The sequence below is a fragment of the Doryrhamphus excisus genome, linkage group LG14 (assembly GCF_037039965.1).
Source record: "Doryrhamphus excisus strain RoL-2023G ecotype Guam linkage group LG14, RoL_Dexc_Guam_v1.1, whole genome shotgun sequence".
Classification (NCBI taxonomy): Eukaryota; Metazoa; Chordata; class Actinopteri; order Syngnathiformes; family Syngnathidae; genus Doryrhamphus; species Doryrhamphus excisus.
In genome coordinates, this window is record NC_136370.1 from 20,158,366 (window position 1) to 20,171,029 (window position 12,664).

The window sequence follows — 12,664 nt, forward strand, 5'->3', positions numbered from 1 at the left end:
CGGGTCCGCCCACCGCCCCGAAGCGATGACGTCACCCGGCCACAAAAGATGGGGGCGCTCGCCACCTTTGTCGCCAATATACCGGCAAGGGCGCTATCGTAGACAATGTCGCCTCATCATAGAAAAGACTGTTGCTAGGAGACACTTGTTTACCTTTCACTCCATATTGGGCTTAACATTCTTTGTTCAAACTTAGCCTGCTGCCTTTATTATGTCCATGTGATTATAAATATTTAGGAGTCTTCTTCAACTTTTCAGATATTCTATATTCAAACAGACACCAAACTGATTAGTATTTTTAAATACTTTAGTTTTATTTGCAGAATGTTCCGGCCACAACAGTAGGCACACCTGCACTCTGAAGATTGTTTTATTATTATCGGTTCTCATTAGATGCTGTACCTAATGCAGTGTTTGCTTCAGTGTATTTGCATAATATTCGATGCATGACAGGTGGGTGGTTGGGTTTCTGATCACGTTTTTGGAGATCTGTTGTGTTTATTGATCGCGCTTCTCCACAGGTTGTGCAGGGTGACACGGGCCATGAGGAAGGTGATGGTGAAGTTGCGGCGATACCACTCCCTGCAAGGCAAAGTAAGTAAAAAGAAAAGTGGATTGGGGGGGGGGGCACCAGTGGAGACACCAAAGCAACTCACTTGTTGTAAATGATGTGTCGCTCTCTGTTTTTGTCCAAGAAGCTTTTGTAGAACACGGCCATTTCTTCACTGCTTAGAGCGCGACGCCGTCCTGAAGGCAAGCGCGTGCAAGTTTAATTATTTTCTTAAATGCCTATTATCAAATAAATGGGTAAACTTGTGAAGATAACAGTGTCTCCGCGTCCTCACCTTGCTCATCCCGCTCAGACAAGCCTTTGGCCTTCAGCTGGGAAGCAATGAAAGCTTCTTTTTCCTGCACACAATATAAAAAAGATGCATAATGGTCTTGATGTTGCCTAAACATGCTATATGTACACAATGCATGAAAGTATATTAGTCAAACTAGTGGCGCTCCTGTCCTACATCAGGTAAGAAGGTGAGAGGCGGAAAAAAAAGATTGTTTTGGTAATGCTGCTATCTGCTGGTGAAAATCTGCTACTGCACACAGAAATCGGGTGGGGCCATTTAGTGTCACATGACGTCATTGAGGCGCCACATTGAAAAAAAAGATCTAAAGTCTGAAATTTACGAGAATAAAGCCATAATATTCCGAAAATAAAGTTGCAAATTTATGACTTTATTCTCGGAATATTATGACTTTTTTCTTGCAAATTTCTTGCAAATAAAGTTGCAAATTTATGACTTACTCTCGGAACATTGTGACTTTTTTCATGAAATTTTACAACTTTATTCTCACAAATTTACAAAGTGCGAAATGAGATGTGTTTTCTGTGGGGGGAAAACCAAAAAATGCTTTTAAACCAAAAATCTGATTGTGAAATCCCCTGTATATGGCAACTTTTTTCTTTTATCTAAATTTCATGATGAAGTTATCACGTTTGCTAACAAGGGGAGTTGAACCTGGCTGAAGTCGATGTTCTGTTTAGTCCAGAAATTGTGGTTCCAGTCCTCGGTGTCCTGCCTCAGAGTTCTCAGGCGTTCCTCCAGCTCTGACTCGTTCTCGGGGACTCGGTAGACGACGGGTCGCAGGTTGGATAGTGGGTTGGGTGGACCGATCCAGTCGTGTGTGGAGCTGGCTGCAGGCCTGAACTTTGCACACTGAAAAGAAAAGAAAAATCAAAACATGAAACTGAAATGTGTGAATTTGCCTCGACCTCCTTGGAAGAGGTGACAGCGTAATTTTGTGTTGATTTGTTATTATTTGTGCTGAAGAATACTCTGCATGTTGTATATCTACATCTACATTGATGTTAATGGATCACAAGATGAGAAGCTTTACGGCCGCTAATGACATGTCCACATAAACACGTATCGGCGTCTGTTGGTCAGTTTCAGGATGTAAAGTAGACCAAGATTGTAAAACAGGATGGTGTCTAATAATACGGACCTTGTGTGATTTGTCCCGCTGGGTTGTTACTTTGCTGCACTCACGCCTGCTGACTGCCGCCATGACACTTTGCGGTCGTAAACAACTCAAGCGGCGCCACGTCAAACCTTCCGCAGCAGCTCTAACAGCCATGACGCCAAAGACACTAAAAGACAAACACCAACAAACGTAACATACACCGTCAGTAAAGCTTAGTTGAAAATCAACGACTCATGGCATTATCAGCACCGGCGTCCTTCTCCGGGCTGCAAAAAACTTCCGGTCACGTGACGACGAACAAAAAGGTGCACTTGAAATATTGACCGACTTCCCTCTGATGGTAACCAGGCGTGTTCACTCACATATGTATTTGGTTCATTGTGCTATAACCGAAAGACTAGTTTATTGATTACTTACAGAGGTTTCGTAGCTAACAGTGACTCTTTTTCAGAAAAGTATAATAAACAACACACAGCGAAGGGTAAAATGCAGTCTGTTCAGTGATTGGACCACAATACGATTCCACCATTCTTTCGTTTGATATTGGCATGCTTTATTTTTCTTCCATGCTGTCTTTTCATGTGTCCGGCGATGCATCTTATCACCATTGTGTGGATTTCAAGGAGTCAAATTCGGGGGGAAACGGTACCAATGGTCCCGCCCTGGCAGGTCTCTAACGGCACGTACGGGTCCCCAAATGGAACACGCATTCAGGTTGGCCAAACAAAACCTAACCGCCGTTACGGAGCCGACTTAGAGACAAAACACAAACGTCACGCCTCGTGATCTGCGTGGAAATGAAGAAATAACAAATGTGGCTACATTGATTACCACTATACATATTTAATTTGGAGAATAGACATAACGCTGCTTGAATCGAGCACCTCGGGGATTTTTAAAAACTCCGTGTTAGCTACTCCTTGCGAGCGACGAAGTGAAGAAGCCAGCTTGAGAAGCTAATGTTTAGCTTTGCTAGAAGAAGCCGCGCACCTTCATTCTACACTCCACATGGCTGTACGCTGGCTGTGCAGGTAAGCATAACAAAGGCTTTGCTGTTAAAAGACGTTAAACAGTTGTACAGGCTGGGCTGGGTGGGGCACGGTCAGGTGATCGACGTCGCTCGACTCCACAACTAAATCGAGCGCTTTAACGGCAAACGAGTGTCGTTTTGTTGCAGTTCAAGTGGCATTTTAGTAATTGGCAGTCAGTGAGTGTGTGTGTGTGTGTGTGTGTTTGTGTCCTGCCTTCTGTGACGTTTAAAGAGATGTGAAGGTTTGTGGGCGGAGCCACATCAGCCCTCAGCAGTGGTACTGATGCTGAGCACAGCTGCGTCGCTCCTTCGGAAAGAACACCTTTTTTGGTCCGCATTTTCTTTCTTTCTAACATCACCGAGCTTCACCTGATGTGAAGACACTCCAGTTAAGATGTGCGCCAATGTGTTCGGAGTGCTGAAGAGGTGAGATGATGTGACCATGTTTGCAGATGCGGGCATGGACAGATGTGCAGGTGTGTGCTCGCTGACACATGTGCATCGGCTGTCTGTCCCGGTATGACATAATACTGCAAAGCGGGAATAGACATACCGGTGGTGGGAAGGCGATGACGAAGCTTTTGTGGAGGGGTTGCATGTTCCCTGCGTGGATTTTATCGTGTGACCACTGGGAGGGTTCCTACTAGCTTCCTAGCATGGAGATCGTCATGTCAGACAAAGCCTGGAGGCGTTCTCTTCTCTTGCGTGCCTTGGCTCTAACGAAAGTGAAAGTGGGTCCAGCCTGGAACAAATAGTTGTCATTAGCCTCAGAAGTAGACCAGCTTTGGTATGTAGAAGACCTTCATGCGGAAATGACCAGCCCATCACCCTTTTATAGAAAGCATTTTTGAAGTGTGGTTGATGTTGTGACATTCATTGGAAACAATGGATATAGAAACTTATCTGTTCCAGTGTCAAGCTGTGGCCATGACAAATCTTTACAAAGGTAATTACGCTCATATGAATTTTATTAGCATTAAAGTCTATAAAAATGAAAGTTGCTCAAGAACTAGTTACAGCAGGCGCTAGCGGAAGAATATGCGCCATGCACAGCACGAGCTTGCAGTCACAAGAATACAGTGTGTGCTTGCACAGACACACCAAGGAAGAATAACATTGCTTATTTGTTAACTTTTCAGACGTCATTATGTCTCCTAAGTGTCAGTGCGCCAAAGAAAAGGAAAGCTATCACTGCGAAAGAAGCTCAGAGAGAATACATGCACATGCAACAACGTTAAAGGGCAGAGATGCTCGAGGGGTCATAGATTCGGTGCGCTGTTACAAGGAAGTCTGGGACGATCGCACGCTGGCGGTCGTGTTAGCTCGCCAAGCATGAAGGGAAAAGCTAAGCCATCCTCTTGAGTGACTGTCATGTGGGTGTTGTGGTCTAAAAAACAAATGTAGGTTAGCCTCATTCATTCTTTCTAGTGCCCACATCTCATCTGTGTGTGTGTACGCTAGCTCTGGTCCCATTCTCTCCATCTTTAGTTACGAGACGTTAGACCAAATGCCGCAAATACCTGAGGTCATTGGTTCTTCAGCGTTCATCAAAAGGTCACGTGGCGTTGTTTTGCATACATGGTGCTCAGAAACCTACTGAAAAGTAAGCAAACGACGTGGAGCAGTGTGGACTCTGGCTGATGTCCAAACAAATTTGGACATCCTGCAAGGAAGTGAAAGGGAACTTTGGATGTCAGCTGACAATGCTCTCTGTTATTCTAACCTTCCTTCCGCACATTATGCTTCTTCTCCAGCCTCTTCGGGAAGCCCTTTGATGGTGGGAAGAGGATGGATCATGGGGGGACCCAGCAGCAGCAGCAGCAGCCGCCGCCGCCGTCGATGGAACAGCAGTACCCTCCTCAGCACCCCGCCATGATGCGTCTGTACGAGGTGCACAAGGAGGTCACCTCCCTGGGGCCTCAGGTATGCACCTTCAGTGGCCTGCAGAACGACCGCGACTACAAGCGTCTGGAGCGTGACCTGACCCGCCTGCTGCTGGAGGTGGACCAGGTGGACACGGAGGGCAAAATGGAGTTGCAGGGGGCACGCAAGCGGGCTGCACAGGAAGTGGAGGGCCTCCTGCGCTACCTGGAGGAGAACGCCACGCACCCGTCTCGCCTGGCCATCGAGGAGCTGAGCAACGAGGCGCGGCGGCTGATAGACCAGCGTGTGGTGGTGCCACAGCGCTCGGGCGGCGTCGCTGAGATCGACGACGAGCTGGTGGAGTCGCTGCAACAGCTGGTGCTGAGGCTCACGCAGGTGAAGACAGAGGGAAGGGTACCGCTGCGGAAGGCCCGCTACCGGGCGCTGACGCGGCTGTGCGCCGTGCAAGACGTGATGGAAGGCCGTACGCAACAGCAGACCCTCTCGTTGCCGCTCTCGGGCGAAACCCACGCCGCCGTGCACTGCATCAACCAGGTGATGGCGAAGGTGAGCGTGGCGCGCAGCCAGCTGGTGGCGCTGCTGATGGGTCTGAGTGGCAGGGACAGCTGCGCTCACCTCTCGCGGCTGCTGATGGAGATGCAGGTGGAGCTGGACGCTCTGGACGTGTCCGGGAACGCGGCTATCAGGAACTACCGCAAACAGGTGGTGGAGGAGATCAACGGCCTGCTCAAGCATTTGGACCTGGAGGGGGAGGGAGAAGACACTCGCAGGTAAGAAACCTAAAAAAACCAGCCAAGGACGTAGACCACATTAGATTGGTTAGGAATGTCAGCGAGTGCCGTTTTTGGGTGTGCAGGTACGACTTGGCCCAGAACAACTCCATTCGTGAGATCGAGGCCGTGCGCGCTCATGTGTCTCACCTGCGCGAGGGCGTCCTGCGCCACAGCATGATGGGTGAGCTCGGCTTCCGGCCCAAAGCAGAACTGCAGAGCCTCCTCACGCACCTGGACCAGGTGGAAACGGCCAAGAACCCGTGCATCCGCGAGGCCCGCCGCCGCGCCGTGGTGGAGGTCCAGGCCATCATCACCTTCCTGGACCTCCGCGAGGCCCTGGTGTGCCGCCAGCCGGGCCCCGGTGAGCACCCTTCTCACCGGGCAGTGTGGCTGGTCCTGGGCAGTCTGTCGGACCTCCAGGCTCAGGTGCTGGGCTTTGATGGCAAGCGGGCCGACAAGAGCTACATGATGTTGGAGGAGCTGCTCACCAAGCAGCTGCTGACGCTGGACGCCGTGGACCCGCAGGGCGACGAGGGGACCAAGGTGGCACGCAAGCAGGCGGTGAAGTTCGCCCAGAACATTCTCAACTATTTGGACATGAAGACGGACGAGTGGGAGTACTGACCCTCGCTGACCCTTGACGGGACCTGACTGCAGCAATGACATGGGCTGTAAATATGGACTCCACTTCCCAGAATGCACTGCAGCACCACGTTCCTTCTCCTTGTGCAACCTGCTACAAACTACTTTGAAACACTTAGTGCTTTTTGTAGACTGTGTGTGTGTATATGTCGTTGTGCTGTAGTGTGACTGTAGACGCCTGCTGTTTAAACCCAACAATGGCGACACCATGAAGGCAACCATCTTGGCTCAGAGTTTGGCTGGGGAACAGAGCTGTGTGCCGGAGAGAGCGATGGCGTCCTCGCATGAGGAGTGATCCACAACCGGAAGCATGAGCTCAGGGCGTAGATGCGCGGCAGCAGGGAAGCGAGCTCAGAGACGTCTCCTTCCCTTTTGAAGCGTTCGTGATGTCGTGCCGGCCTATAAAAGGAAGTCGGATGAAGGGGCTGTTTGTAGATGACGGCTGACGTCCACTAGCCTGAAAAATAAAGCAGGAAGATGGTGGGAGCCAACCGAACCTTCTAGAATCTCTGTGCCTTCGTGTTCACGCTTCCCAAGCCGCCTTGTATCATGTGACCAGACACCCGCACCCTCTGGTCACCGCCGTCCTCAAACACCGAGTGTCATGAAGAGCACAAGAAACTTGCACTAAGTCAGTATGGATTTACACTGCTGCGTCCAGCCCGTCCTCTTAACTCCCATGTCGGCCAGCAGGTACAAATACACACCCGTTGCACAGACCCCATGTACAAGGCTTCTGGGACGGCTACGGGAAGTACGCTTCCAGGAAAACCGTCCATGTGGGAACTGGTGTCCATTGGTGGTGTTCGTCCACAGCAGTCTCCTCCTTTCATGGACTCCGGCCCATCCTCTCGTTCATGTCCCGACACTCATTTCATTAGAGCTGAGCAAGCTTCAAGTATTCAATGATGACAGGAATGTGTCCCCGCCACCTTATCATCTTTCATATTTAGCATATTTAAGTTATTTTGTGTTGATTTTGAGATTGACGGACTTGAAATGTGATGTAAAGTAAGGCTCCGTAACAAGGATGATGTTTTGGTTACAGTTGTCTTTGGTCAGACGTAAAACATCAGCTTTTTTCATTTTTTTGCCTTGATGTATGTCAGGGGTGTCCAAAGTGCTGCCTGATGCTGCTTTTTTAATTGACCCTTGACATCCTCAAAGAAAAACAAAAACCCCATGAGTACACCCGGCACATATCAAAATTATGAGATGAAAAGTCAAAATTATGAGATCAAACGTTGGAATAATGAGATAAAAAGACAAAGTAATGAGATGAAAAGTCAAAATTACGAGATAAAAAGTCAAAATTACAAGATAAAAAGTCAAAATAAAGAGATAAAAAGCTGAAATTATGAGTTAAAAAGTCGAAAATGTGAGATATAAAAGTCAAAATTATGAGAAGTCGAAATGATGAGCTAGAAAGTCATAATGAGATAAAAAGTGGAAATGATGAGAGCTTTGTAGAAGAGTCACAGCAGCAGCTCTTCTCTCCTGTTCAGACATGGATTGTGAGTACATTGAGGAGTACTTTTAGCGTGGCTTTACAAGTGATGAAATACTTCATTTGCTGGTCAATCCACATGGAATTGTACTAAGCAAAAGAAAGAAAAGAAGCAAAAGAATTTTGAGGCATCGAAATAAGAAAAGGGATGTGGCTGATTTGATTTACCATAATTATTCTTGTTCAGTGGCGGAAACGGGCTTCCATAGTATTGCACGTAACAAACAATTGTTCCACGGAATTGCATTCCCAAACAAAGTACCCTTTTTTTGAGTGTCTGGAACACATTCATTAGATTTACATGATTACTATGAACACAATGCCCTTGGTTTTGGTTACTTTTGGGTTTTCGTGTGATAGACGAATGATGAAAACCGAGGTACCACTATATTAAAAAGATGTTAAAAATCTAAACATCGTCACCAGGAGAATTACTGCAGCGATTTGTTTCGACAAGGATGCAAAAACGCTACAGTACAGCAGAACGGCGCCAGGACAAAAAGAGCACGGTCACAGGAGTGAAAAAGATGTGTGAGTGACTAAATAATTATTTCTTGTGTTGGACCTGGACGTTGACTTTTCTGGGTGTTTCAACAAGAGATCAATGTGATTGACAGGCAGGCAATGTTATTGCCTAGCAATGGTATTTTGGGAACTTACCCCTGCGGTAAATGAGGGAACACTATATATTAAATAGAAATCCAGTGTAGGCCAATATAAGCTAAACTATGTGTTGTTATAGGTGACAAAGGAAATTCATGATTTTACATGCAAAGGGCGGATAAAACAGAGCCGATTAGCCGCAAATGGCCTCTGTGCTGCACTTTGGACACCCCTCCTGTCACTGTTAATATTCGTCATGTATGACGCAGTCACAGATGATACCATGAAACAAGCAGTCCAACATGTCTTACTGGTCCGATGTAGAATTGTCTGTCCCCGTGTCAGATGTCTTCCATCCAAGCGGAAAGACGACGTGACGTGTACTCACAGTTGCCATGGTAACCGGTGCAGCCAGCAGGTCAAAGAAAAGAAGCAAAAACAGCTGCAGTGGGAAAACACAAACATTAGATTTAGACAATTGATTGAGTTGTGCAGAAGCAACCCTTTTCATGTGGAAGAATGTGCTCAATTTGTGGCGGGAAAGAAAGAATGCTACCGATGGGAATGTCTTGATGTAAGTCTTTCAATATTCACAAGAACAACTTTCAGAGTCTTGTAGAAAAATAAAAGTGTGAATGCTCCTCACGTGTGTGTGTGTGTGTGTGTGTGTGTGTACATGAAGGGAGCTTTTTAAAAGCAGTCAAGATGCTCTCTGGGCTTATTTTAAGCCTCCTTCCTTAAGAGCTATTTCATGCACCTGAGATGTGCTGGATGCAGCAGATGCGCATTAACGTGTTAGCCGAAGCCCCGAAGTGGACATCATGGTGGGGGGAAGGGGGGCTGTTAGTGTCTCTCTGGCTTTTTGAAGGTGCATCTTTGTGGCAGGAATCAAACCTGCGACCTTGAGCTGCTGTTTTGAGACTTGCCAACAGACATTTGGAGCTGCCAAATGACACAGCCGATGGTTGGTGCGACCACCAGGGGGCAGGATAAACAACAACTACTACTGAATGTGCATTTCCTTAGAGGGGAAAAAGTGTTCCAGCAATAAAAGCAGCTAAACTGTTGAAATTAGATACTTTACACACAACAGAAAAAATATATTTTTTGGTATTTTTTTATTGCTTATATATATATATGTGTGTGTGTGTGTGTGTGTGTGTGTGTGTGTGTGTGTGTGGATGTATATATGTATATATATGTATATGTAATATATTGTAATATATTTTTGTTTCGTCAATCAGTAATTTTCCTCGTCTCCCACCTCCAAAAAGACAGGGTGCATTGGTTCCTTCCACCGAACAATGGCATGAATGGAGTGAGCCCTCTTCTCGGTTTTCTTTCGAATCCCCTTTTTTCGGTGGGTGGAGTTTGGGCCGCTAGCATAACGTGCAATGTAGAAAAAATCCTATTAGTAGATGGCAGAATATTGTCATATTTTTTTAATACTTTTCTTGAAAGTTAAAATGTCATTTCCGTCTCGTAGACCCAATCTCATGTACCGTACCCCCAATATATACTGTTGTATATATATCATTTATAATTAGATATTTTCTATTTTTAGCCCGAATGACAAAAAGTAATTTCATTTGTATAATTTTAATATATGTATACTATATATTTGAAAGTAAAAATATTTATATTATTTATTATATTTATAGATATTCTATTTATTATATTATTCATAATTGATCATTTTTAGCAAAAGGTGAAAAAGCCAAGGTTGGAAAGTATGTTTTTGATACAGTGACTGTCCCATTCCGAGAATGTGTACCCACTGCACTCACAAAAGATCAAAGTTAAATGAATGAAAAATGAAAGATAATGAACTTACACCATGATGTTACTCATTTGTTGCCACTAGAGGACGCCACATGAGCGGCGGCTGGATGGATGCATGGATGAGAGGTGCCCTTGGGTGAAGGTTCACTGATGACGTCACAAGCCGTGCCAGGCTGCCATGAGGACAAAACAATGCCAGGCACTTCAACAAAAACACGCACTTTCATAAAGATGCTGTATTTGATCCTTTAACGAGCCGTTATGCCACCATTAGGAGCTGTCAAAACGTGTTTTGAATGCATTTAATACATTTTCATGTCATCTGTGACCAGCTGTTGTATATCTGCAGTAGCTGCTCTGCGTGTGTGTGTGTGTGTGGGTGTGTGTGTGCATCATAAACACGCAGGGGTGACTCACATGAATAAAGTCAGTAAATACAAAAATAACCACATGGAAGATGGTCTGTGTGTGTCTGCGTGTGTAGAGCCCAAGGGATGGAGGTGGGCAAGCGGGGAGTGCTTGTATATGTGCAGGGTTATGTCACATAGCAGGGAGGTGGGGTGGGGGTGGGGGGGGCTGGCGGCTTATATAAGATCCCCCTCGTGTGTGTGATTAGTGTAAGCTGCCGTAATGGAGCTGAAGGGGTTAAAATCAAATGCTTGCTAATCGCTTTGAGCAGGAAAAATATGGATTGAAACCCTCGGCGTGCGAACACCATCTTCAACAACACTTTGGATGGATGAAAGCGTGACGTGAAGCTAATAGGGTTGTAAAGCCTTTTTGTTATCAGGTGATGATTCAGCGGGAAGCGACATAAATGTGTGCGAACAAACACAGCTGCGCTACGTTTGTTGTCCTTATCGACATCTTTCCTCGAAGGCCGCGGGAGTCGCACGCCGACATGAACTTCGACTTGGAATTCCCCTGCCCCCACCCCACACATTAGAATATGTGGCGACAAGAAGGAAAACAGAGAAACAATAAATGGCGCTCATCACTGGCCAGGAGGATGTAAAAAGGTACTAAAGTGCTAAAAGGTGACCTGATGGGTGAAAGAGAAAGACATGAATGAGAAATGTATATCGTAAAATGTAATAACCACCGTGATGTCTCGCTTTTCTTCCTCTCACTTCCAGCACAAGTGATGTGTGGCAGTTGTGTTTTTTTGTGAGTGCACTGAGGACATTTGGACGGGTTATTACGCTCCACATGACACTAAAGTTACATAACCCCATTGAGTCCGGCTCAGCACCCACTTTGCAGGCCACACGGTCTATTCATTGGGATACAACACGCTACGCTAACTGACCTGTTATTCATTCCTTTTCTACCGCTTATCTTCACGAGGGTGCTGGAGCCTATCCCAGCTGTCTTGGGGCGAGAGGCGGGGTACACCCTGGACTGGTGGCCAGCCAATCCCAGGGCACATATAGACAAACAACCATTCACACTCACATTCATACCTATGGACAATTTGGAGTGGCCAATTAACCTAGCATGTTTTTGGAATGTGGGAGGAAACCGGAGTACCCGGAGAAAACCCACGCATGCACAGGGAGAACATGCAAACTCCACACAGAAATGGCTGAGGGTGGAATTGAACTCGGGTCTCCCAGCTGTGAGGTCTGCGCAGTAACCACTCAACCGACGTGCAGCCCCGTTATTATAATGTTTATTATTATTCATTTAAATGTTTTTAAATAAACTCTCTTGTCATCATCAAGTGCATATAAATCATGTTTTAATATAATGAAATATGTCTCCCAAAAGATGGAGAAAAGCGAGCAAGATTAGCGAGCAAGATGGTTGCCTATTGCTTTACCCCGTAGAAAACCTGTAGAGAAGACTGAATTTGTGTGGTCAAAAATTAGGAATTTAACGGGGCACGTAAATATGTTTAAAGGAGACAGAGGATGGAGTAAATGACACAGACCTTTTTGGGCGGGAGGCAGGAAATCCAAGCAAACAATGCTGGAATAGGTCCAGATTCTGGAAGATCTAGACATCTTTCTCTGCTGGTTATTGTGCGTATCTGTTCTATAGGACTCCACAAGTCAATAAAAAGTCCTGAAAATGTAGGACTTTGGATGAGATGCCTTCTTTAAAGGGAACCTATTATACTCATTTTTCCACCCTTTGTATTGAGCTGTGGACTCCCATAGAGCAGCTACACACAACAACCTGCACAGAAAACTTTCTAGCTTTCTAGGTCTTCCAGAATCTGCAGCTGTATTTCCTTGGGAATCATCAGGGGTATGTGCCCTCGATATAAATGTCATCTGCACATCTTACATGAACACCAAAACACAACAAAATGTGACTTTTTTAGTACAATTTGTGTACAGAAACATTGACTTAGTTTGTGACTTTCCCTGTGATATCATTTCTTTGTGCCTGACGGCAGAAACGAGACGGTGCAGCTTGAGATAAACGGCAACAGCGGAACCTGACAGTGATGGG

General features: G+C 46.0%; 2 protein-coding genes across 3 annotated transcripts; one reads left to right on the forward strand and one right to left on the reverse strand.

The window, feature by feature from the left end:
* Positions 1–295: 295 nt before the first annotated feature.
* Positions 296–2,326, reverse strand: coa8 (cytochrome c oxidase assembly factor 8). The gene is made up of 6 exons (XM_058091183.2): positions 2,233–2,326; positions 2,005–2,149; positions 1,518–1,715; positions 846–909; positions 657–747; positions 296–582 (listed from the first exon to the last, which is right to left on the reverse strand). Exons 2-6 carry the CDS (start codon positions 2,134–2,136, stop codon positions 474–476), a joined length of 594 nt encoding a protein of 197 aa, XP_057947166.2. The 5' UTR covers positions 2,137–2,149; positions 2,233–2,326; the 3' UTR covers positions 296–473.
* A 17-nt stretch (positions 2,327–2,343) lies between these two features.
* On the forward strand, positions 2,344–9,067 carry bag5 (BCL2 associated athanogene 5). Of its 2 annotated transcripts, none has more exons than XM_058091180.2 (3): positions 2,344–3,014; positions 4,768–5,667; positions 5,754–9,067. In XM_058091180.2, exons 1-3 carry the CDS (start codon positions 2,992–2,994, stop codon positions 6,292–6,294), a joined length of 1,464 nt encoding a protein of 487 aa, XP_057947163.2. In that variant the 5' UTR covers positions 2,344–2,991; the 3' UTR covers positions 6,295–9,067. The 2 variants fall into 2 exon arrangements, with proteins under 2 accessions (XP_057947163.2, XP_057947162.2); XM_058091179.2 differs by lacking the exon at positions 2,344–3,014 and adding an exon at positions 3,141–3,439.
* Positions 9,068–12,664: the final 3,597 nt, after the last annotated feature.

Bases quoted from the DNA above. Each gene is read 5' to 3' on its own strand.
- bag5 (XM_058091179.2), top strand. From the start codon at position 3,408: ATGTGCGCCAATGTGTTCGGAGTGCTGAAGAG. The intron at 3,440-4,767 runs GTGAGATGATGT...CTTCTTCTCCAG, and splicing joins GTGTTCGGAGTGCTGAAGAG to CCTCTTCGGGAAGCCCTTTG. The intron at 5,668-5,753 runs GTAAGAAACCTA...TTGGGTGTGCAG, and splicing joins GAGGGAGAAGACACTCGCAG to GTACGACTTGGCCCAGAACA.
- coa8 (XM_058091183.2), bottom strand. From the start codon at position 2,136: ATGGCTGTTAGAGCTGCTGCGGAAGGTTTGACGTGGCGCCGCTTGAGT. The intron at 1,716-2,004 runs GTCCGTATTATT...TTTTCTTTTCAG, and splicing joins AGCGGGACAAATCACACAAG to TGTGCAAAGTTCAGGCCTGC. The intron at 748-845 runs GTGAGGACGCGG...GCTTGCCTTCAG, and splicing joins GTCTGAGCGGGATGAGCAAG to GACGGCGTCGCGCTCTAAGC.